General features: G+C 50.0%; 1 protein-coding gene across 12 annotated transcripts in view; it reads left to right on the top strand.

The window, feature by feature from the left end:
- TAX1BP1 (Tax1 binding protein 1) overlaps positions 1-26374 on the top strand; it is a 712600-nt gene that overhangs the window by 572596 nt on the left and 113630 nt on the right. For all 12 annotated transcript variants that reach the window (XM_085631620.1, XM_085631618.1, XM_085631616.1 and 9 more), the window contains one exon: positions 2113-2296. In XM_085631620.1, the coding sequence (XP_085487746.1) occupies positions 2113-2296 (184 nt within the window). The remainder of the gene's footprint in view (positions 1-2112; positions 2297-26374) is intronic.

Here is a 26374-nt window from a genome sequence, read left to right as displayed (position 1 = left end):
ACATAGCAGGACGTGTGTCAACGAATTTCCATTCTAGCGCCCCAGTCTCTGACCCGAACCAGCCGACCTGGTTTAATTGCTTGGTGCTGTTCATATTTGGACATCAAGTCTCGCCACCCACTTCCAGCAGATCCCTCTGTTGATGTGCGACCTTCACTGCTGGATGTGGCCTAACTTCATCTTCCAGCCTCCTCCTGTGGTGGGTCTCGTTCCTCGCCGTCGTCTCTCTCATTTAGTGGGGCCTCCCCCATCGGACGTCGTTGTTGTCTCGCCAGTCGTCGCAAGCTTCCCACCTACCGCCAGCCCTCCAGCCAGCCATGGGCCTCCTCAGGCGCATCAAAGAACCAGGTTTTGCCCTCAGCCACCACCCGCAGCTTTGCTGGGAACAACATTGAGTAGGTGATTTCTCTGCGCCTGAGTTTTTTTTTCACTTCAAGGAAGCTCCTGCTCTTCCTGGTGACTGCTGCTGTGTAATCCAGGAAGAATGAGACCACCGAGTTCTCTATACGCAGCGGAGGGGCCACCCGTGCCGTTTGCAGAATGGCATCTCGGTCGTGGAAGTTAAAAATACGAGCCAAAACTGGTCTGGGGGGAGCCCCTCGCTTGGGCCTGCCCCCAGTTACTCTGTGAGCCCTCTCGACCACCCCTATCAAACTTAATGGGAACTGGATAGTGCCCTGGGCATCTCCCAGAAACAATGGGAGATCCTTTGGCGTGAGATCCCCAAGACCCACAGGAGCATCTCCCAACAGGAGCAGACAAATAAACTAATGCTGCAAAGGTACTATACTCCTGTATGCTTACATACCATGTTCCCTGCAACCCCAGCTACTAGTTGAATGTCTTGCATGCAGGTCGTGGACTTCCAGCATATCTGGTGGTCATGCCCTTTCCTTACTCTATTCTGGAAAGAAATACTGGGGCATATCAATAACACACTGGATTTTCCCATACCTGCGGATTACTGCACAATTATTCTGGAGGACAGACAGTTCACACTTGATGCAGTGGCTCATGCGGACTGTTATCTTGTCTGCCACATGACTGGGACAGCGAAGCAGCTTATACCCTTGGTCTGGAAAACCACATCCGCTCCCTTGGCAGTGGCCTGGTTTACTTGGCTGTGGCATACCATGGCTATGGAGCACAAGCTGGTGTTTTACTGAAAAGAAATTCACTCACCTCTGGCAGCCTCTGATTGATTATTTGTCACACACATAATATCTATGCTTCTGCCCTTAAAAATTACGCGCCCTCCATCTATCCGATTAAAGGCCTCCCCTGATAATATGGTGAAACCTTAGACGTTGATGGGCAGCTGCAGGGATTAGGCAAGGGGGACTTTTCATCATAGAGTGACTCACATGATACTGCCAATGATTAGATGCATAGACTTCCCACTCCTTGAATTTAACCTGCAGATAAGGAGTGTCTTCAGTTTTCTTCTCTTATTTGATCTGATGCCTGATTAATAGAACACTGTACTTAAACTGGTATAGGACTTTGCATGGAATTTCATTTCTTTCTGTTTTGTTTGTTCTACTATGTACCAACCAGTGTTATGAACAGTCATAAATAATTTGCCAAAAAGAAAGAATTGTGAAAGACAATTTCCCTCATTGGCAGATGTGAGGACGGAGACATTTAAATGTCTGCAGTGTCCTGATTGTTACACGTATTCAACCAGAAGTTATAAGATTTAAATTATTATTAGTGTATTTAAAAGAATATATAAATCATAATTACAGTGATACCTTCCATCTCTAATCTTGGTCTACATAGGTCATTGATGGCCTAAAGGCTCCTCCTTGAACCATGTGTGAGATACTGTATATATATCCATTAGGATAATGTTACCAACATGTTAAAGATAACTTAATATAGATTCTGATTAAAGGTGTAAAAACTGGATCTTCACTGCACATGGAAGTCATTCCTGAATAACAAATAGAAATTAAATGTTCCATCTTTTTTAACATTTAAAGCAGCATTGTCTCCTGTTAATTTTGTAATTTTCACTGTTTGGTAATTGTAGATTGTTTTGCAAAAGTATGTTTTGTGTATTAATTTATTATCAATGTCCATACTATCATGTGTTTTTTTATTATTCAGGTACTTGAACAGAGAATGGATAGTCGAGAGGAAAGTGTACCTGAAAGTCACAGTATTCGGGGACCTCCACATGGAAATAACTTTTTCAACCCCTACTCAGTTGAAGATGGGATGATGGCACCAGTTCCTAATGTACTACCTGAACTAAAATTTGGAAATCCATATGTGACAACTGAAACCAGAGGTGTGTACATAATTATCTTTATTCATTTTACTGTAGAGGTCATCAAAAAATGGAGTGTATCACTGTTTACAAAAAAATATATATATATATATATAATGTAAGATCCAGGGAGCTAAAACCTTTCCAGAATGGATTATAAAAAGAGAATCTTACTAGATAGCTGGACAGACTGACACAAAAGGTAAACAGAAAGCGAATGAAATGACAATAGGAGAAACAGAAATGTGTGAAAATATTTAAAACCGGACTTTAAGCATACAATTGACAGAAATAATCCCATATTTCATCATACATATCTTTCAAAGTACATTTTGTTTTTTTATTTAATACATTCTTTGTGTGCATATTTAATAGTGTACAAAAAAATAAACAATACAAGATGCAGCTCTACAGTTGTCCATAATGACATAATCAGGGGTTTGGAGACATGCAGACTCTACGAGTCTATGTAACATAGAGTATAAAGAGGCTGTACCCCAACGCTATAAGCCGATAGGACCTTGCGTCCTAGGTCAGAGCCTGAGCCATTTCCTGAGGGGGCTAGGCATGGGAGGAGAGTGGAAGGGGTCACTAAACCCTTTTGAATACCAGTTAGAATGTGATATGGACTGGTGTGAGGAACGCCGGGTAAACACTAGTATGCTTTCTCCCCCTTCCTTGGCTATTGAGGAGGGAGCATCTTATTCCATGGTGAAAAAGGCAGCTGAGGTCCTGGATGTTGAGTTGCCCTCTGTGGCATTCAAGAATAACATCTTGACAGAAGTGCTGCAGCTAGGAGCTTCCTTTTCAGAACCCTTGCTCCCTTTTTATGAATCACTGATGATGTCCTACTGGGAACCTGGTCCAAGCCCAGTACAGGGACTCCTGTAAACATGACAAATGCCAGCCACCACCACCCTGGTGACCTGAGTTTCCTTACTTAACATCCCACCTTGAGAGCTTGGTAGTCCAAACCTCTACGTCCCATGGCGCATTCCTTGCTGCACCCCTGGACAGAGAATTTAAGAGGCTGGATAGTTTGGGGAAGAAAATGTTTTCTTCCATCAGCTTTGCATTGCAGCCGGTAAATACTGCATGCTTATTGGGCTGCTACTCCCACAGTCTGAGGGACACGTTACACAGGTGCTGCCACAGAAGCTCGGCCGTCCTCTCCCAGGCAGTACAACGTGGGAGAGATGCAGCAAAGTTTACCATTTGGTGTGGTTTGGATACTACCGACTCACTGGGCAGAGCTGCTTTGACGACAGTGGCGCTTTGCCGACACGCCTGGCTGAGAATATTTGGCTTTTCAGGTGATGTCCAGGCTTCCCTCATGCACATGCCCATTGATGGCAATCATCCCTTTTGAGACCAGGCAGACTCGGCGCTGGAGTGCTTTAAGGACGCTAGGACTATGTCCAAGTCTTTGGGCCTCCCAGTTGCCCCCCATCAACCCCAGTCTGCCCATTGCCCCTTTCATTGCTAGGGAAGGTGTTTTTTAACCACACCAACCCTACTCCAGGCACCGCCCCATGCAAGCTGCCCAGTCTGTGCGGGGGTGAGGACGAGGCTCATACTGACTCCAGGGCTCGGGTAGCAGGAGGTCAGCAACAACCATCAATCCCCCTGCAGCCGCAGCCTCTAAGCCCTCCTAATCTTGCCCTACAATATCATGGGCAGCCAGTTGGTTGCAGAATTGGCCATTATCTCCCCCACTGACCGTCCATAACATCGTACAGATGGGTGTTACAAATTATTCGAAAGGGCTACTCCCTTCCCTTCAAATCCACCCCTCTCCTTTGCCTCCTACTCATGATCGGTTGACGGAGCATCATTTGGCCTTGCTCTGCAAGGAAGACACAGCTCTCTTAGCTAAGGGAGCCATAGAGAGGGTTCCGGTTTCAGTAGTAGGCAGGGGTTGCTATTCACGCTACCTTCTGATCTCCAAAAAGAACAGAGGGCTTTGCTCTGTTAGATCTGAGAACCCTCAGCCTCTTCCTCTACAAGGAGAAGTTAAAGATGCTCACTTTGCCTCAGGTATTGTCTGCCCTGAACCCAGAAGACTGGATGGTAGCGTTGGACTTGCAGGACACTTACTTTCATATTCCCATCCTGCCTTCCCATCGGCGTTACCTACAGTTTACGGTAGACCACAAGCACTTTCAATTCCTCGTGCTCCCCTTTGGCCTTACCAAGTGTTCACCAAGGTGAGGGTGGTGATCCCAGCTCATTTGCACAGATCAGGGGTGCCAATCCTCCCCTTTCTGAATGACTGGCTGCTGAAGTCAGGATCTCTCCAGGCTGTTATCTCCCACCTCAAGACTACTCCAGACTCCTGCATTCGCTGAGGTTCACGATCAACGTGCTGAACTCACATCTGACTTTCTTTCAGACACTCCCATGTATCAGAACTGTTCGGGACACAGTGCAGTTTCGGGCTTATCCTCCCGAGCAGCGAGTCTAGGATATTCAGGCTATAATACCTATGTTTCAGCCTCTATCATGGATTTCATTGAGAATGACTCTGAGGCTGCTGAGCCTCATGGCTACCTGCATCCTACTAGTGACTCATGCCAGATGGCATATGTGGGCTCTGCAGTGGGACCTGAAGTTCCAGTGGGCGTAGCATATGGGGAATATCTCCGTTTTGGTCCAGATCTCGGAGGGAACTGCAAAATATTTGCAGTGGTTGCTAATGAACCACGATTTGGTCAGAGGCAGAATGCTCTCCCCTTTCCCAACCAGATCTCACAGTTGTGGCAGATGCATCACTCCTGGGATGGGGCGGCCATATGGGAGAGGTGGAGATCAGAGGACTCTGGTCTCTGGCGGAATCCGGACTCCAAAGCATCTTGATGGAGCTCCAAGTGATTCGCTTGGCGTTGAAAGCTTTTCTTCCCTCCATCAAGGGAAAGCTGGTTTAGGTGTTCACAGAAAACACCACCGCCACGTGGTACTGGAACAAACTGGGCAGGGTGAAGTCCTGGACCCTTTGTCAAGAGGCCCTTCGTCTCTGGACATGGCTGGAATAGCAGGGCATATCCCTGGTTTTGCAACACCTTAGAAGTTCTCTGAACACCAGGGCAGACAAACTCTGCCGTCCATGCCTAGCTGATCACGAAGGGCTTCTCCATCCTGAGGTGGCACAAGGTCTCTTACAGAAGTGGAGAGAGCCTTGGTTTGATCTGTTCGCCTCCACCAAGAACACACAATTTTTTTAAAAAAAATTTTAAACAGACTTTTATTAAATATCAGAAGGTAATACATTCAAACCCCCTGCCCGCTAACTGGCTACCCTGATAAGCCAGGATGTAGGATAACGACCAGCCCGCCAATCGGGGCACAACGGCATACCTCTCTTCTCATAAGGCGTCCGTGCAGTAATGCAGCCCGTCCACAAGGGTGATCCATTACCACGGTGTAACACAATCAAAAGACCCCTCTCCCCGTCAAAACTCCCCCAACGGAACCCCCCACCCCAACCACCCTCCCAAAAATGTCGCCAGTGTTTAATGTAGTCAAGTGGACAATGAAGCCTCCCGTACCACCTGTCTGATTCCCCTCGCACAGGGCACAGCAGTGAGTGTATCAAGAGCACAGGAGGAAGCTGCTTATCCCGGGTCCAGAGTCCTCCCCTCGCCCTGTATTCCCATGAACATGGAGAAAGTCTCAAGGGTATCGTGCCATATCCCCCTCCTCAGGATCCCCCTCGTCGTCTACAGCTGGCTGTTTGAACAGTTCCAGGAGTCCCACCCATGCCCGGGCCATTTCTTGTGATTTCTCACTTCCGTTACGCCGAGCCATACACAGTCTATAGTTCCCCTCGCTTCCTGCCCACTTCACCATTTCCCTATTCCAGCGCAAGAGATAGGCCCTTGCCTCGCCTTCCAATGGGAAGTAAGTTCCCGTTTGGCCAGGACCAGCCCCAGGTCAATGAATCGGCTGGTGACCTTAGTCTTAGTAGTGTGCGGGAACCAATGAAACAAGCAGACCCCCGGTACCACCTCCAGCTCCCTCTCTGTCACAGTCCACAGTGCAGTCGTCACCTCCCGCCAAAAGTCTCCCACCCATGGGCAGTCCCAGAACATGTGGAGAAAATTCGCCCCATCATGGTCGCAACGGGGGCAAGCATCCGACCCCCCAAAATACTCGGCTATTTTACTAGGCGTGAGGTATGCCCTATGAAAGACATAGAACTGGATGAGCTGGAAACGCGCATTTCGGGAACATTTCCATGGCCGCTCCATGATTTCTTCCCAAGTTTTTTCCGCAATGGGTTCCCCCAGATCCGCCTCCCACTTGAGTCGCAGTGCAGTCAGGGGTTGACGCATATCACAGGTAATTCGCCGATAAAGGCAGGTCACCGCCTTAAAAGTCCCCGCCGCCATCACTACATAATGACAAGCGAGAGATGTGTCCGGCTCCACCAGTCCCTGTCGCCAGTGTTTCCTGACAGCCGCAGTCAGAGCTGCATGCAAGAGGAAGTCACCCAACGGGAGATCGTGACGCTCTCTAAGGTCATCAAAAGGGAGAAGATTAAAGGTCACCTAGTGCCATAACTCCCGCCTCTTCCCAGGCCAACAACCGGCTCCAATCTCCCCCGTGAGGCAACGCCTCACACATCTGCAAAGGGATCTCGGGCGCGTAAGGAACTGCGACATGCGTCCTCCTGGCTAAGCGCACCACCAAGAACACCCAATGTCAGCAGTTTGGAGTGTTGGAGTTTCCAAGGCAGTACTCGCTCGGCAATGCGTTTCGTCTCCAGTGGAGCTCAAGCATCCTGTATGCCTTTCCGCCAATACCACTCCTGTCCAAAGTGCTCAAGAAGATCAGGAGCGACCAACATCAAGTCATTCTTATAGCTTCGAACTAATCACGGAGAGTCTGGTATCCTGAGCTTCTCCAACTGAGCATTGATCCTCTGATCAGGCTGCTCCTTCGAGAGGATCTTGTGTCACAGCAGCAGGGGAGGGTCCTCCACCCAAACCTGTCCACTCTACGCCTTTTTTGTGTTGTAATTTTTGTTATTGTAACAACTTTACATAACAATTGCACAGTGTGGTATAACAGTTTGAGAGCATCAGACAATATAATGCAATTTAGGAGCATCAGTCAGTATAATGCAATACAAGTCAATCAGGGAGAAGGGGAAGGGGGAGGAAGAGGATACGGAGGGGAGGTATGGTACCCGTAGTACATAGCAAGCCCCCCTCACAACGTTGTGATGCGTCCCTCTAGATGTGAAGGGTCGATGAGTCATCTGCCTGGGCCTGCTATGAAGGGGGGACAATGGGAGCCAAGGTTTCCAGTCTGGGTAGGGGTGGGGGGGTAGAGGGATGTGCTCCCTTTGGTTAATGATGGAGTTAAAGCGGGGCGGGGGGGGGGGTTTACGCTAGATGGAGGGGGTAAGGGAGGTTGGACCCAGATGGCTGGACCAGCAGGGTCCCCTGCTGTCTAGCGGGAGGGATATGATAGACTCTGCTTCGCACAGTAGAGCAAAGGGTGACTAGGGTTGCCTTGGTGGTTCTCCCACAGAAGGAGTGGTTTGTGTATATTATAGAGTATCAGGGCGGGGGCATGAGGAATGGAAGGAAGAGGGATGGCCGCGATGAGGAGGAGGGGTGGGGGGGGAGAAGACTGAAGCAGGGAAGGGGTCCGACAAGGCACTGACTAGTGGGCAGTGGAGGATGGGGAGGTGGGCCTCCCATGGGCGTGTTGTGGATTGGCTGCTCGGTGTGCAAGGACGCCTATCGTGGGGCACTGGGGGGCATGCAGAAAGATAAAAAAGAAGGGCGAAGGTGATATCCAATGCTTCAGGGATCCACTTGTAAGAAAGGAGTCCATGTCTGCGTGAACACCACTGCCTGGTTTTGTAGGTTGTAGGTAACTAGTTCATGTGACGCTGTTTGCATCATTGCCACCGTCCAGTCCTCTGGGGATGGGGGCACTGACAGCCTCCATTGGCGGAAGATATGTATCTTGACTATGGCCAAGGCCACATGGAGGATGCGATGTTGCAGGTGGGATAGGTCTGTGAATGTCCCGGTGTCGTGGAGGAGGATGACCGTAGGGAGAGAGGGAGTCATATTGGCATGGATGCTCCAAGGTATCCCCAACATATGACCAAAAGGAGCGGATTGAGGGACACTTGCAAAGGACGTGAGAGATATCGCAGCGAGTATCCTCTCATCTCCAGCAGCTCGCATGGGGAAGGATTCCTACCCTGTTCAGTTTTGTCTGTGTGCGGTGCCACTCATGGTTTGTTTGAAAGAGGCAGAATTTCAATCAGACCCTCCAGGGTGCCCCTGTCTAGGGCGTCCAGGATGTCCGACCAGACCTCCTCCTCCAGAGTGATCTGGAGAAGGGCTTGCTATTTGATGCGGAGGCTGAGTAGAAGAGGTTGGCAGAAGAGGTGTCCTAAGAGTATGCCATATTGCCCCGATATCGCCCCCCCCCCCTCACCCCCCTGTTGTCGGCCCCACGTAGTCCGCTATCCCACCAGAGGTGGTTATAATAGGGACCAGGGGTGTGGGCTCAAGCAGTGCCACAAGCAGGACTGCAGATGCAGGTAGTGCCATGCTTGCCGCGGCTGGAGACCGAATTACTCCCTCAGCCGGTCGAAGGATTTCAAACCCTTGTCATGCAGAATTTGGTCCAGGGTGTGAATGCCCTCTTCCATCCAAGAGGTCCAGTGTAGAGGTCGCCCATCTATACGTAGACCCAAATTGTCCCACAACGATGCCTTAGCATGCAAGTGGGGGTCCATGCCGAAGAGGCATAGGGCACGTAGCCAGGCCTTTTGTGTAGCTTGTATTACAGGGTGTGGGGGTGCGGCTGAGGGGTTTGACACCCATAGAGGAGGCTCCCTCCCTCACCGCTAGAGAGGAGCAATCTCTCCGTAAGGGTCCAGTGTAGGGGATCTGGGGCTCTGGGAAGCAGGTATGCAAGTTGTGATAGGTTGATGGCTAGAGCGTAGTGCTCTACGGATGGTAGATTCAAGCCTCCACATGAGCGGTGTGCCATGAGCTTGGATGCAGCTAGCCAGGGCCGCCAGGAGCACCACACGAAGGACCCAATCAGCAAGTCAATGGTGCGGAGGGAGGCTAAATCACCAACATGGGGAGCATGCCCAGTGTGTAAGTGAAGCATGGTAGGGTGACCATTCTCACTGCTTGTACCCTGCCCCTCATGGAAAACCCCAGAAGGGACCATTTCTCAAAATCCCTTTTCATCTGGGCTATCAGGGGGTCCATATTGTCCGACTAGCCCTTTATTGACCAGGATCCCCAAGTATTGGAAATGTGAGGGCTGCCAGCGGAAAGGTTAGCCGTGGATTGGCGCTTTCATGGTGCCGGAGGAGAGCGGCAGGGCCACGCTCTTATCCCTGTTTATTTTGTAACTGGATAGTGCCGTGAAGCCGTCTATCACCTTCAGGAGGGCCGGCAGGGAGTGTTGGAGGTCTATGAGGGTGAGCAGTACATAATCAGCATATAGGTACATTTTGGGCAGACTGCCCACAAGGGAGATTCCTGTAATAAGATGTGATTGGCGAATAGCAGAGGCAAGGGGTTCCATAGCCAGGAGGGAGGAGAGTGAGTGCCCCTTTGGATGGGGAAAGGATCTGAGATGAAACCCCCGCAGTTATCTTGTGATTTCTAGAGGAGTGGCCCGGTCCAAAGCCAACCTGTGTTGGCTTTGGACCGGGCAAAATCATACCTTCAGGAAAGGTATGACTTTGCAAAGGCATGACGCCAAGACTCTGGCAAGCATTTTAATATCGCCATTCAACAGGGAGAAGGACCTGTAGCTGCCACATAATAACGGGTCCCTCCCTGGTTTGGGGAGGACTGCGATCATCGCTCTGTTGGAGAGAGGTCCCAATGAGGCGTCTGTTCTGCCTCCTGGAACACAGCATGCAGGGAGTCGACTCCCTCTTTGCCCGACCATCCATAGAATTCCGTGGCTGAAGCCTTCTTCACCCGGGGCCTTGTTGTACGGCAATTTGGAGATGGCTAGCTCTATCTCTTCTTTGTTAATGTCCCCAGTCAGTAGTTCCCTAACCTTGTCCGATTAGCAGGGGAGGGCACGCTTTCAAAGAAGGCAGCCACGCGGTCCGCAGTCGCCGGTACCTCTGGGGAGTACAGTGTCTTGTAAAACGAGGCAAATTAATTGACGATGTCCTGTGGTTGGGTGAGGGTGTCTCCATTCTTCGAGCATATGGCCTTGGCGGCCTTCCCTTGTCTCAGTTGGGCCGCCAGTAGGCAACCCGCCTTCTCGCCTTGCTTGTAGTGTTGCCCTTTCAGGCGCTGAAGAGCGTATTCAGCCTTCAAGGTGAAAAGGCTATTGATGGCTATGCGCGCTTGTTCCAGGCGTCGGCGGTTGGGCAGGGTGTAGTGAGAGGAGTAAAGGCGGGTAAGTTTGGCTATCTGCCCCTCCAATTCGGTCAGACGGAGAGTCGCTTGCTTATTGGATTCCGCAGCATCTCTCATAAGTTGCCCCCGTATTGTTGCCTTCGCGGTAGCCCACAGGGTTCAATGGGAGTCTACCGAGTCCCTGTTGTCTGACATGTAGGTGGAGACATGGGCTTTAAATTGAGATTTGCCACGGGGGGTGCAATAGCGCCGTATTTTCAGGCGCCTTGGTTTGTGTCCTGGTGAGGCTAGGCCCACATCAAGAGAGGAGAACTGGGGAGTGGTCAGACAGCACAGCTTCTAATATTCAGGACTCTGACGAGAGCCACTGTTCCTTCTTTAGGAGATGAGGAAGTAGTCCAGCCTAAATTGTGTGCAATGGACCGGTGAGAGAAATGTGTACTCCTTGTCTCCCGATTGACACAGATGCTAGTGGTCCACCAAACCATGGTCCGAGGTCACGTCTCCCAGGATGACTCTGTCCAAGTCATTGTTTCTGTCCAGGGGTCCTGTCCTGTCCAGAACAGCGTCTAGGGTGAGGTTCCAGTCCCCTCCAATGACATACTGCGAGGCCCAATCTCTACAAGCAGGCGGTTTATTTGGAGAAGGAGGGGGAGTTTTTTCTCCGTTGGAGCGTACACCGAACCTACACTGAGGGACCTGTCCCCAAATTGCGATTTGGCGAACGCATATCTGCCAGCCTGATCCAACAATGTTTTCTTGACTGTGATAGGTAGGGATTTCCTAATGAGGATGGCTACCCGCGCTTATGAGGCATACCACTCTCAGTAGTTGACGACGCTGTAATGCTGCTGTGTATCACTCTACCCACCCAATCACGCCGCAGCTTTTTGCATTCCAGGCTAAGTGGGTCTCTTGAAGGAGAGCCACAGCCACCCTCTTCACCTGGAGATGAGAGAGCACTTTTTTCCAATTGATGTAGTGTGTGAGGCTGTTGACATTCCACTAGAGAATGCTTAGTGGGTGGTATGCTGGGGAGACAGACATAAGTGTTCAGAAGGTCCATAGCAATAGTGGGTTACGGTGGGACACCGAGGGGTGGGACCAGGCACGAAGAGTGAAGCGGGAGAAGCATGGGTGGAGAGGCGTTCAGGGGTGTAGAGGGTGTGTGTGTGGAGAGGCGAAGTGGTCGTTGGGCGGTATCAGGGTGTGGAGGAGTGTGCAGGGGGAGTTAGGACTAGATGGAGCCCTGGGGATGGAATCGGGTGGGTAGATAGTGATGGTGGGGAATGGATAAAGTCTGGGGGGGGAGGGCTTTTAGGTGAGGGGGGAGGGCGGACAGTCAATACACTGGCACGCATGGGGGCTCCCATAAGGGTTCCATCCGACACGGGTCGCGTATTGCTAGTGCTAAGTATGTGAGCTACAATGGGGCGAGGTGGGGTGGAGAGTGATGAGAGGTAAGGGGAAGGAAAGGCTGATACAATGAGGCGCAGTATAAGGAACACTGAGTGTGTACCGTGGGTCTAGATTTGCAGAGACGGTGCATCAAGGGAGGGGGCCCCTTCTGGCAGGCAGGGCAGTCCGGCCGGGAGCCGGATACATGTGTGGGTGGGCGGGGGTATGGTGTGCTCGCTGATGGAAGAGAGCAATGATAGTTAGATGCTCTACGGGAAGACCCTGGGTGGGGGTAGCAGGTATGCGCATGGCCAGTATGCCGTGGGTGTGCTAGGATACGAAGGTGCACTGTCCTTGTAGGAGATGGGGCTGCACAGTAGAGCATGGCTCCATGGCCAGAGGGTGCTTTGGATCAGATGAACAGGGCACATGGCGGTTGCTAGTAGCAGGATTGCAGCAGTGTGGGTGAGGCATCCCCGACAGTGGGAGGGTAGTATGCGCGGGCAGGCTCGAATGGGGGGGACGGGGGAAGTGGGGGTACTCGGGGTCTGGACGGATGCACGGTTCCAGGAGCCAGGGACTATGGGACAGCAGAGCTCCCAGCAGGAAACAAAGCGACAGTGTGGCCAAGAGCAGAGGAAGCAATAGCAGGCTGGCCGAGCATGTAGGGTGGTTGGAGAAAGGGGGGGCCTTAGTGCCGCCCCGGATTGCCAACCTGTCCCTGCAGCATGCGTTGAAGGTAAACATTGCACTCGAAGGGAGGGCTGTGACTAAGGGGTGTATAGCACATAGCGTAAATGCAGAATTAATCAACAGTTAACACATTTAGAAAGCCCCTATAGCCTTGGCAGCGTGCCGCCCTGTCTCGATCCCAGCCCTGGTGTCGAGATCCACTGTTGGTCCGCCGTTGCCCACCGGGGGGGTCGGATAGGAATGCCTGTGCCGAGTTGTGGGTTCTAGTGGCTATGGTTGAGGCAGAGTCCATGTCCTGTTGAGAGAGTCTGTCGAGGCAGAGGCGCAGATCCTCTGGGTCAAAGAATTCCTTTGAGGCCCGTCCTTAGCTGGAGGGAGAGGAAGGCCTTGTGGCGGTTATTGGTCTCTTATGAGAAATCCGCTGCAATTCGAACCTCTTGGCCCTTGTGGACATTAGGACCATGCGAGCCGGCAGCTGACAGTAGTTGCTGGGCTTGTGCGTGCCACAGGAAGCATGTGATGTGAGGTCAAAGGCACGTAGAGGAGTCCCTGTGTGGTAGGCCGATATGGTGGGCCTGTTGTTTCTCGGGGGAGGGTGGGCGAAGACGAGAACAGTGAGCTTCGGGAGAGTCTCTGAGGGAAGACTTTGCATCAGGCCCCTCTGTGTTCTCAGGAAGCAAAAAAAACCTGGCATTGTCCCCCAGCTCCGATTCTCCAAGTTGATGAGTTTACTATGCTTGATAGGAGTTCTTGGTCCCGCTACGGTAGGGTATTCAGGCGTTCTTCAACTACCTCACTACACTGTTCCAGCCGCACTGCGTGTGCCTAGAATCCCGCAATGTCCATGCAGAAATGTTCACGTCCATGCCCTCCAACCGGCGTGCCACTGCTTTGGTTTCCTGGAGGATGCATTCCATGGTGGTATCCTGTGCACTGCTTGTGGGGGGGCTGAGGCTGGCTGGCCTCCGGGAGCGCATTTCCCCTTGGGTTAGCCATAGGCGAGTCTGGAGGAGGGCTTCAGTGAAGAGGAGTTGTTGTGCTGGTTTGCCCTTGGACTTGCCTGAAGACATCCTTCCACAGTTGGAATGTACCTCCTGGTTCACCCGTGTGCCAGATCCAGCCGGGGTGGGGGGCTTGTGGGCAGTGCAGTGCTGGCCCCTGCGACGCTTTCCTCGTCTGTTCCCAGTTGGCCGACGCACGTTGGCTTGCAGAGACTGTATGACAGTATGCCGGGAAGAGACCGGAGACCTTGCAGTAGAGGGGCTCGTTAGTCGGGGTGTTCAAGTAGTGTGTGGCGCAAGGAAGAAAGGTCAGTCTGATCAAGCACAGTGTTAGGTCTGAAGCGTGACCCGGGGGAGTGAGGGTGAGCTCAGTGACCAAGCAGGTGACGGTGTAGAGGAGTGGGGTGTATCCAGTGAGCCGTAACTCTGTTCAGAAAAATTTGAGGCGGCTCAGCCTCACTCCAACTTGGGTAAGCAGGTCCGGGAGCTGACCAGGGGACTGAGTGGTCCTGTCGGGCTGGCGCAGACAAGACCAGACCATGGAGACTCCATGTCGACCAGGCCTGACCCTCTAGGCCTTCCTGCTGCAGTATCCGGAGTGGACCGCTGCGTCAGGGAGTGTCATGGGGCGGCCATGGCATAGAGTTAAGTGGTGCCCACTTGGCAAAGGCCCCGGTTGTTGCAGGTGATGAGGTAGTCATGTCACGTAGGCAGGCCAGCGAAGCCAGGCGCTAGGCCCGTCTCATCCAGAGACCCAGGAGGGGTCAGGAGGCAGCTGTGTGGTGGTTTCCCACAAAGGCCCCTGGAGCCGGGGACACCACAGCTCCGTTGGCCGGGGCTTCACACAGGGCTCCAGACCCAATGACCATGCGCGGATTTCGCTGTGCTTTGTTTTCCAGGGACTTTGGCTTCCCCTGTAGCCAGCGTTGCGCCGGTTGGCAGCTGAGGAGGAGAAGTGGTCCGGGGGCACCGCAAGTGTGATAAAACCCCTCGGAGGCCCTTTGTGTCTGATGCACAAATAATTCTGTGGGCTGGGGCTGCACAGGTGGCTCTAGGCCCGATGGCAGTGCACCTGGATCGCTGCGTCACGGGTATCCAATTGCCCTTGTCGTCAGAGTACGGCCAGCCGTTGGCCAAGGTGTAGGTCACTGCAGGGGTAGAAGCAAATCGAGAGCGCTGCGTACCACAAATCGTGGCTCCTCGCCCACCTCTAGGCCTGCAGCGGCACACCACTGTGAGCCATGTTGGGAGATACTGGTACTGCCATTTGGGCTTCAGTGGCTGTCGAGGGTCAGGGAGCAGGATTCCCACGCTGCAGGTGAGGCAGGGAGGCAGGTCATCGAGCCCCCGCTATGCTATTGGTGCCGTTACCGCCGTGCAGGACCCGTCTCCGCGCGGAGCTCTGGGATCAAGTGGCTATCTTCCTTCGTGGCCAGACCATGCCCCCAACTCAACGCCTTCTTGCATGGAGATTGAGTGGCGGCAGTTAACAGCATTCGATTTTCCTCCCAAAGTCTGTGATGTAATTTTACCAGCCAGGTGTCCCTCTACCAAGACTTGAACGTGTGCCGGTGGCAGAAATTTGTAAAATATTGTACAGAACATTCTATTGATCCTCTTTCTACTTCCCTCTCTCAAGTCCTTCTCTTTATTTTGACCCTTGCCCAGCAGGGCTCTGCGCACTGTGAAAGGGTATCTTTCGGCCTTGTCTGCCTTCTTAAGGGTGCCAGATCAACCCTCTTTATGTAAATCCCTTATTGTAAACAGATGTTTGAGGCATGTTTGCTGTAGATACACATGCTTTGCATACTCATGCCATCTAGCGTTGGGTCCGGATGTTTGCAAGTTGTTTTTCTTCAAAGAAGTCTTTTCCAGTCACAAGGTAAGGTGACGGACTCCTCCTTTCGGTGATAGTGTGCATGGGCATCGACTCCATTGTTAGATTGCTTTCTTTCCGCCATCGGGTTTGGACGTTTACTGCTGCGCACCGGTTTAAAACCATCCTTTGGGTTCTCCTTGGTGCGCAATCCACTGTACCCTCGATGGTATTGTTACTATACTCATTTCCCTAGCCTCCGCGTATCGAATCGATAGGGAAACTCTCTTTCTTTGGCCAAAGACATCGTGGGTGGCTTTCGGGCCTAGCCGTGTCATCCAGCCTTCTGCCGATGGAACGGACTGCTTTTCAATTTTGTCCTCTGTGCCACTCCAAGTACCTTTGCACCAATCTACATAAAGTCTGTAACCTGTGCCTCTCACTGGAACACAAGGAAGAAGATTGTGAGGCTTCTCGGTCGTTCCCATTAAAAAGACTAAGGGATCGTCCGGCTCAACGAAAAGAAATGCAGCGACAAAGCATCCAACATACTCTGGGTATCTTTGGAGAAGAAACCGAACATGAAGAGGTTGAAGTGTCGGCAGCGGAAGAAGAAAAAGCCTTCTCTATCCCAGAACCGGATTGCGAGCTGGAAATTTTGTTGGAGTCCGAAGACCTTTTACCGGGACTGGGTACCGTGAGTACTAAAGCCCCTTTACCCGACAAACTCCCTTCGACCACCGATATGTTTCCGACGCCCCTCCCTCGGACCCGGCACCGAAACAACCATTCAAGCCTTCTGGCTCGGGACCGAGTCGAGAAATGTCGTCTTCGGAACTAAAACATTACACTCCAAAAGTCAAGTCAGGTTCTGAACCGAAACCTTCCGCTCCGAAGGACAAAAAAGAAAATTCTGCTTCGGCACTGAAATTCTGTGCCGAAATTAAAGAAAAGGGCCTCCCAAAGCCACCTGAATCGATCCTAGACCTTATGAAAGAGAAATTAGACCCTAAGCAGAAGAAAATCTACATCAATCCAGATACTGGACATATTTTAGCAAAAACACCTTCCAAAAGGAATTTTAGTTCAGAGGACCCTAGTTATAACATTCCTCTCAAGAAAAAGTAGGACATGGCTACGAGCCCTTTTCATCCTAATCCACAATCACCTCCACCATCTTCTCCACTACCACAATTGCCAGTCTCAGATCCTGTAAGCATAACACCTCAGGGGTCTCCTCATACACAGCATGATATAGGGGATGATGATGACAATGGCAATAGTCATTTACAGGTAGATCAATGGGATGACTATAATATTGATCCACCCATGGATAATGATCCTGATTTGTACCCTGCAAAGCAATCACCTCCAAATGACAATGTAGCTTATCAAGAGCTGATTTCAAGAGCAGCAGCTTATCATGGAGTTACATCACACAAAAATATAACCCCCCCCATTATCTGATCCCATGTTTTCTAAGTTACAGTTGCCTTTAGACTCACCAGTAGTCTCTAATGCTCGTAAGAGAGCAAACTCACAGACCTCTGCTGATGCACCTCCCTCAGACAAAGAGTCTAAATTGATCAGTGCATTAGGTAAAAGGGTGTTAGTACAAGAGGGCAAACTCCTATCTAATTCCTCCATTAGATGCTGCTGAAACTGCAGCAAGGGGAATTAACATCAGCATTCTCCTAAGACGACATGCTTGGCTTAGAATTTCAAGTTTTAAACCGGAGGTTCAGCAGTCTATTTTAAATACCCCTTTCAATAAACAACATCTCTTTGGACCGCAAGTAGATGAGACCCTATGAAAAATGAAAAAAGACACAGATGTGGCGAAATCCATGGGAGCGCTACAGTCCCCATCAAACAGAGGCTCCTTTTGCTGCTCGTTTTATAGTGGAGGGTCCAAAAGTTCATCCCCAGACCCTAATGCTTCCTCTTATGAATCAAACACACAACCCTCTCCCTCTAGAGGTTTCCATAGAGCAGGGTACAGAGGAAACAATTTCAAGAGTAGGGGTAAGAGCATTACAACGCGCAACTCCCCTTCCCCTAATAAGCAGTGACTTGCCTACATTTCCCCCGATCATTTAACACCTGTTGGGTGAAGACTTCAAAAATGTTTCCCCATTTGGCAATCCATAACATCAGACAAATGGGTACTAGACTTTATCCAACATGGTTATTGCCTGGAGCTCACCAGCAATACTCCCAATTTTCCACCTCGCACTCACAAACTCTCGTCGTAGCACCTACAACTCCTCAGACAGGAGGTACTAGCTCTTTTAAGAAAGGGATGCAGAGAACAAGTTCCATTACAGTACCAAGGTTCAGGGGTTACTCTTTGTACTTTCTAATCCCCCAAAAATACAGGTCCTTAAGACCAATTTTGGACCTAAGGATGTTAAACCTCTACATACTGTCAAAACATTTCCATATGGTTGCGCTTCAACAAGTGCTTCCTTTCTACAACAAGGCAATTTTATGTCCACACAGGACTTAAGAGGTGCATACTTTACATTCATGATCACCCAGCACATCGCAATTATCTCAGATTTGTGATGGCAGAAAAACACTATCAGTTAAAGGTACTCCCATTTGGAGTAACTACTGCTCCCAGAGTGTTCACAAAATGTCTAGCAGTAGTGGTAGCTCATCTCAAAAGACCATAAATTCATGTCTTTCCATATCTAGACAATTGTTTTGTCAAAGCCAGCACACACCAAAAGTGTTTACAGCACACTCAGACTTAATTAGACCTATTCCACCAATTGGGTTTTACGGTCACCACGCAAAAGTCTAATCTTCAGCCTCTGCAGATACAGTCCTATCTGGGATCGACTCTAAACACTCACACAGGTCTAGCCTCTCCCAATACAGACAGATTTCGAAATATTCAAACTCTGTTACTACAGTTTCAAACCAACCAATACTTGGCAATCAAGACTTTCCTGCAACTATTAGGAATGATGGCATCATGCATTGCAATAGTGACTCATGCAAGATTACACCTGTGTCTCTTACAAGAGGAGAGGAGTTGGCCTAACGGCTAGCGCAGTCGACCCCTGAATCTGGGGAACTGGGTTAGAGTCTCGGCAATTGCGCTGAACATCCTGTGATTCTGGGCAAATCACTATTTCTCCCCCTGCCTAACAAAAAAAATTTAATGTGTTCTCATGAAACGCAACTGGTGCTATGTAAAGCGCTCTGATACCCTATACTTTCGGGTCAAGTTTGCGCTATATAAAACTGTTTTAAAAAAAAAAGTGCTTAGTACGTCATTGAAGTCAGTCTCAGGGTCAATTAATAGATCTAGTGTTGGTAGACAGCCGCACTCATCGCTCTCTGCAGTGGTGGAACATGCAAAACTTATCAAAAAGGCCCTTCATCAACCCTGTTCCACAGATCGCAGGTTGGGGTGCCCATGTCCACAATTTAACAATTCGAGGTCTATAGCACAGCAAGTACAAACATCTTCAAATCAACTATCTAGAGCTTCTAGCTGTGTATCTAGCACTAAAAGCTTTCCAGTCGTACCTCAATGAGAAAGTTGTCTTCGTCCGCACGGACAATATGCGCGGACAATATGACTGCTATGTACTGTGTACGAAAACAGAGGGGACACATGCTCTGCAACTGTCCCGCCTCTCTCATACCATTTGGCGTGGGCAATCCATCTTCTGGCAGAGCACCTCCCAGGAGTGAACAATCAAATTGCCGACCTCATCAGCAGGATGCAGCAACAAATAAACGAGTGGGAACTTCATCCCCAAGTTCTCCTTCCATACTTTCAAGAATTGGGATTCCCACAAACAGTTTGGGCATTTTGAGTTGTCCACCACAGGGGGACAACTCAAAATGCCCAAACTTCGTCTCTAGGTTCCCACACCCTCTATCCAAACAAAGGCAATGCCCTATGGATTAATTGGTCAGAGATATTTGCCTACGCTTTTCAGCCTCTCCAACTCCTTCAATTTCTGGTTCGTAAGCTCAGGCAAACATCGCTCACACTAATCTTAGTGGCTCCCACATGGCCCCAGCAACCATGGTTGACCACACTATTGAAACTATCAGTGGTTCCACATCAAAAGCTGCATCTCAATTCTAACCTTCTCACTCAGAACTATGGAGAAATCAGACACCCAAATCCCAAGGAACTCAATCTAGCAATTTGGCTCCTGAAGTCATAGAGTTTGGAAACGTAAATTTGCCACCAGATTGTATGACAATTCTTAAAGAATCAAGAAAGCGTACCACTAAAGCATGTCATGCAGCAAAATGGAAAATATTTGTTGTATATTGTAAAAGCAACAATATTGATCTGCTAGATGCCTCTATCCTAAATATTATTTGTTACCTTTTGCATCTACAGCGAGCTGGCCTAGCTTACACATCCATTCGATTGCACCTTGTGGCAGTAGCCACATACTTGCAAAACAGACCACATTTATCTTTATTCAAGGTTCCAGTAGTTCAAGCCGTTATGTAGGGCCTTAAAAGAGTAATACCACCCAGAGTACCTCCTGCACCAGTTTGGAATCTGAACATTGTGCTTACAAGACTCATAGGTCCAACTTTTGAGCCATTACACAATTGTCCATTACAGTTTCTTTCTTGGAAGGTTGCATTCCTCATTGCTATCACTTCATTAAGGAGAGTTGGTGAAGTACAAGCATTAACCTTAGAAGAAACCTTCTTTCAGCATAATAAAGATAGAGTAGTTCTTCGCACCAACCCAAAATTCCTTCCAAAAGTGGTTTCTGCTTTTCATAATCAATCAGTTAAGTTACCAGTCTTATTCCCTCATGCCAACAACAGATGCTTACTGGGTAAGCAACATAATACTTCTTAAGGGGCTAGTAATAATGTTCCTACCTGCCCTATTTATAATACCTCTGTTTGTGACTGGGGGTGAATGTTTGCATTGTCCAGCATTCCGTCCATCAATTGTTTCTTTTGAATATGTCACCCTAAGTGGGAAGGGTATGCCCAGACGTGGGTCCTGTGCTCACTACACCACTGGATTCAAGCTAGCCTGGCTGATGACGGGTGATGCCCAGAAACCGGTCCCAGGATGCTTGTTTTCGGTCCAGGGAGGACCTGGATTGGCAGTTCGGGCTGGACTGTTGCCACAAGGACCAGGGTCAAGTCTGATTTGCATATGGCTGGGTCCAAACTGGGGTGGTGTGGGGAGCAAAAGAATGATAGATTTAACCCAGATCCTTGTGACTGGGGGTGAATGTTTGCATTGTCCAGCATTCCGTCCATCAATTGTTTCTTTTGCATATGTCGCCCTAAGTGGGTTGGGTATGCCCAGACGTGGGTCCCGTGCTTTCTACACCACTGGATTCAAGCTAGCCTGGCTGATGACGGGTGATGCCCAGAAACCGGTCCCAGGATGCTTGTTTCTGGTCCAGGGAGGACCTGACTTGGCAGTTCGGGCTGGACTGTTCCCACAAGGAACAGGGTCAAGACTGATTTGCATATGGCTGGGTCCAAACTGGGCTGGTGTGGTGAGCAAAAGAATGGTGGATTTAACCCAGATCCTTGTGACTGGGGGTGAATGTTTGCTTTGACCAGCATTCCGTCCATCAATTGTTTCTTTTGCATAATACATCTGTGGGACCTTCATTTGGTTCTCCCCTTCCTGATGTGCGCTCCGTTGGAACCTCTGCACAACTGCCTGCTCTGGCTGCTTTCCATCAACACAGCCTTTTAGTGGCAATAACGTCTACCAGGAGGGTGAGTGAATTGCAGGCTCTGTCATCCAAGCCTCCTTACTTGACCATATTCCCTGATAAGTTGGTGCTTCACACTAGGGCTTTATCTTTACCAAAAGTGATAACACCATTCCACATGAGGCAATCAGTCACCTTGCCCGCTTTCTATGCCTCTCTGCACCTAAAGAGGAGTGACTCCTCCGTCTTGACCCAAAAAGAGTGTTGTCGTTCTACCCTGACCGCATTAAAGAGTTCCGGGTGGACTACCAACATTGCGAGGGGTACATTAGATCAAAGAAAGGTTGTGCAGTGCAGAAGCGATCTATCTCGTGATGGGTCGTCCTTTACATCCATATTTGCTACACTCTTGCCAAGAAACAGCCTCTTAAAGCTTAAGAGCTCATTCCACCAGAGCTAAGGCTGCGACCACAACATTGCAACGTGGCGTTCCAGTACTTGACATTTGTCAGGCAGCAACTTGTGCATTTTTGCTCACGTTCACTAAGCATTAGTGCCTGAACAGTCCAGTCCGCAGGGACAGACTTTGTTTGACTGCTTTGCCCTGCAGGACTTCCTGGTCTAAACTTGTCCGCAGTCCCTCCTCCACAGATTGTATTTCTGGGGTATTTTTTCTAATGTAAGGAACCCGGGGCTAGATGTCTGAATCAGATTAACAAGTTACTTACATTTGGTAACGCATTATCTGGTAGAGACGTAATCTAGCCGCTGATTCCTCACTGACTCACCCAGCCTCCCCGCACTGCGTACAGGATTTCAGGGGGCCTAGCTGTTCTAAACGCACAACTGTCAGTGCACTTCATGGCTTCCCGTTCCTGGTGGGAAAAGTTGTGAAAAGCAAGTGACGTCAGCACGCCGAGGTGGTGCCTATATAGGTGATGCGGATGTCACTATGGCGCGTACAACGCTGACAAGTCACGCAGAGCCGACCGACGCCACCTATTGGCCCGCAAAGGTATTGCTCGAGTAGAAGTCTTTCGGATCCAGCCGTATCAAGCCTGACGCCTAAGGTAAGGAACCTGCGACTAGATTATGTCTGCGACTAGATTATGTATCTACCAGATAAGGCGTTACGGAAGGTAAGTAACTTGTAAGTAATCAAAACTTCTGCGTGTTGCAGTTCCCAAGAACATTCTCTGTGGGAAATGCATTCAGGCTCCTGTATGACTTTCTGTCCCTACCTCTCCAGCCCTGAGTTCTGAAGAAAATAAGGATCCACTGGACCCAAGTCATCCTAGAGGCTCCGTATTTATTGGGCCCGTTGAGTGTGATACCGGAACGTTTGGGCATGAGCATCTTTCCTCTAATCAGTCTAGTTCTTTGGGAAGATTTTTAGCTGCAGCAGCAGGGCACGCCCCTGCAACCGGACCTGCACAATCTACATCTGTATCCGTGGAGATTGAGTGCAGACAGTTGAATACATTTGATCTACCACCTGAGGTTCTGAATGCCATCCTTAAATCCAGGCATTCTTCTATAAAGTCCATTTATACTTGACACTGGGACAGATTTATGGCTGGGGTGGAGTTTGCAACGAAGAACCCTTACAAGCCAAATTGTCGGATGTTTTACGATTTGTTTTGTCATGCAGTGGGCATCGTTAAAGGATATTTGTCTGCCGTCTCTGCCTTTTTGCATTTGTTGAACTAGCCTTCCTTGTCACCTGTAGTGAACCATTTTATTGATGGGTTAGGTGTTGTAGAAAAGGACATTGTCAAAGTGGATAAGACACTGGGATTAACATTAACAATATGTCTCGTATCTGGTTTGACACTCTAATATGGTGCCCAACCTGATAAACTAAGTCAGCGGACTTATACTGGCTTCCCGTCACTTGTCTGTAATTTCAAATAGATGGGCGCAACAGTCTGATGTCAGGTTACTTAGGCGCGTAAGACGCTGAACCCTGCGATGAGTGTTTTTAACTATGGCTGTTAAAGCAGGTCAGTGAGGCCCCAGTGTCTACTAAATCGATCGTTATGTATGATAATTGTGGTTCAAGACACCGGTCTGAATGTGACATATTCAATGGTCCCCGAGATGCGGATGATAATTGTCAGAGTGTTGAAATGTTTCCCCAGGGGCATGATGAGCACCGATTGGGAAGGCACTTCACTGTATCCCGAGGTGTGGACAGTAAGTACAGTATGGATGGGCAGGCACCCTGTTGATAAAGAATATCTATATGATTGTGAACAACGTAGGTTGGAGGGCCCTAGGGTCTTCTAAAACGACCAATTTGTATGTTAGTTCCAGTTACTGGTTTGAATTTGACAGGCATTTATAATGTGCCCCGATATGTGGAAGGTAATTGCAAATTGTTCGAATGTTTCCCCGGGGACATGATAAGCACCCAATGGGAGGGCACGTCATTGTGCCCCAAGGTGCAGACATCAAGCTGAGAACAGATGTGCAGGCAGGTGTGGGTTAATGTGCACAAGAAAAGAAAAACCCTTTACCTTTTACTGAGCAACTTCTCAATGATAAACATGGGCCGTTAAGCTCTAAACTTTGCATTGGCATTTCATTTTCTAGGCACCTGAGTGTAGACTTCTCCCTGTGCTCCTGCATGTGACCTGCTGGTAGGCGCCCATCTGGGAGCCACATGATAACTGTAACATACATTATGTGAAGTAACCTTTTGGTGAAAGAACGTTTCATATTTCTGTAAAGTTTGTTCTCTTGTTCTACTCTTTTCATTCTCTATTCTACATGTTTTCCCCTCTTATTCCTTTTAACCTGCAAGCCTGGTGCATTTCAAAGGTGGAATGGGGTTCCCCGTGCCCTGTTGAATTTGCCAAAAAGTGAAGTGGCAATGAAACATGTCGGCAGTTCAGCTTAAAATGGTCTAAACGGGGTATTGTGTTTATTATGAGTGCGGCCCTACAAATTAAAGACAGCTGCTGGGTGCTTTTCCGTAACTCTTTTTTCACATTTTGTAGCACTTGTGAGGAAGAAGCTCTCCTCCCTTGATGGGGATCTATAGGGAACACATATGTTCAGATGTGTACCATACACAGTTAGTAGTTAGTTTTAGGTCACATACATATTAGTTTTCCCACACAAGTTTTGGGTGTTGGTTTTAGTTGCTTTTTGGAAAAGTGCCAATGATATGAGAGAGAGCAATTTGGTGAGAACCTGCCGATCGCTCCTTGATGGTTGCTTACATGAGGCACTTCCTAAACACACGCTTTTTATAATTTTTCTCCACACGTGTAAGAATCACCTATTAACACAAGATCTGCTTCTATTTCCAAATGCACACATGGTTGGGTTCATAAGTAGGTACTAGACCAGTGATACTCAAAGTACGGCCCGGAACCGCTTGCGGCCCTCTTGACCTTTAAATCTGAAAGAGACACGTTAGTAATAGATTCCTTACCTTAGAATATCCCCAGGCGTCAGACTGGATCCAGAAAGTTATGCTAGCAGTACCCCTGCGCGTCAGTAGGTTGCGTCGTGCGGCTCCGTGTTCGACGCTGGCGTCGTAAGCGGCAAGATGACGTCACGGAGACTACATAGCGGTACAAAAGGGGGTGGTGATGGACGGAGCATCAGAACCAATCAAACACTCACACCCAGTCAACAGATCTGGGTTTGATCCATCACCGTTCTTTAGCCCACTCTACCACCCCAGTTCAGACATGGCCATATGCAAATCAGTCTGACCCTGTGCCTCATGGGAACAGTCCAGCCCGAACTGCCAAGCCATGCCTTCCCTGGACCGGAAACAAGCTTCCTAGGACCGGTTTCTGGCATTTCAGCCGTCTTCAGCCAGGCTTACTTGATTCCAGTGGCAAAGTGAGCAAGGGACTCACGTCTGAGCATCCCCTGCCAACTTATGGCGAACAAAGCGGTACAAAAGGGGGACTACATAGGCGCCACCCATGCGCTGACATCAGTTATTTCTTTTTCCGCGCCAGACAAGCGCAGATCCGGTTAGAGCACGTACCTTAGTCACTTTTTGACTACACTTTTGAGAATTTTGTTTCCCTTTTTCTCCTTGGTGCACGTAGGGATGCCTGGATTAAGTCTTGTGGGGTCTGCTGTCGCAATATGTCGGTGGCGGACCTCCACGATGTTTGCCTCTACTGCCGGGAGACCGACCATGACTCCCGCTCCTGCCGGGACTGTCGGGCCGTGGCCCCGAAGGCCTTGCGAGAGCGGCACCGGAAGCTGCTGGAGGTCTGGCACTCGTCCCAATAGCGTTCCAGGGACCGTTCCCGGGAACGCTCGCGGGGCCGCAGTCGTCGCTCCTCGGGCTCCAAGTCTTCGCCCTCGGATTCTGGTAAGCGACGACATAAAAAGAAGTCGAAGAAGCGTGTTCGCTCTCCGACGTCCCCCCATCGGTCCTCGGATGCAGACGAGGGGGACAGGGTTCTGCCCCTGCGGCTCCTTTGCAGCCTGGGAGTCCCGCGGCCTACCCGCCTTACCCGGGTCCGTCGGTGACTCCCAAACAGGTGCAAGAATTTCTCGCCACCATGGATCGCCTTTTTAGGCCTTGGGCTCCCGCCGGCGCACCTTCGGGCCCGTGTCCAGATCCTGTTGGGCCGTCGGCGCTGCTGGTGGATCCAGCTTAGGCACCACAGGATCCTGCGCCATTGGCTCTGGCCCCAGCACCATCCTCAGCTCCTCCTCCGGCGCCGCAGTGGGCGCCGTTTGTCCGGTTCCAGGATCATTTCGTTCCTACCTGGGATCCTCATTGGGACACAGCGCCGTATGTTCCTTCTCCAGCTCTGCCGATGCGGTCTGTTCCCCCTGCAACACAGAGGTGGAGGATGACTGGGAGGGGTCCGAGGACCCTCTTGCCCGTCAGTGTGACTCCGAGCAGGACTGGGTGGATGACTTGGAGGACGCCGGCGACCTCGATGTCTCTTCTGACCCGGGCTTTGAATCTCCCCCGCCTACCATGGAGGAGGGCGCCTCCTACACGATGGTGCTCCGTTGGGCAGCTGAGGTCCTCAACCTCTATCTTCCTACGGTGGCCCTTAAGACTAATATCCTCACTGAGGTGTTCCAGACGGCGTCCCCGTGGATAAGAATGTCGCCAGGCGTCACCGCACGGTGCCTGGTGA

This window comes from Triturus cristatus, chromosome 10 (assembly GCF_964204655.1).
Source record: "Triturus cristatus chromosome 10, aTriCri1.1, whole genome shotgun sequence".
In the NCBI taxonomy this organism is placed as follows: Eukaryota; Metazoa; Chordata; class Amphibia; order Caudata; family Salamandridae; genus Triturus; species Triturus cristatus.
Note: the sequence above shows the minus strand (reverse complement) of the source record. Positions and strands in the feature narration are given on the sequence as shown.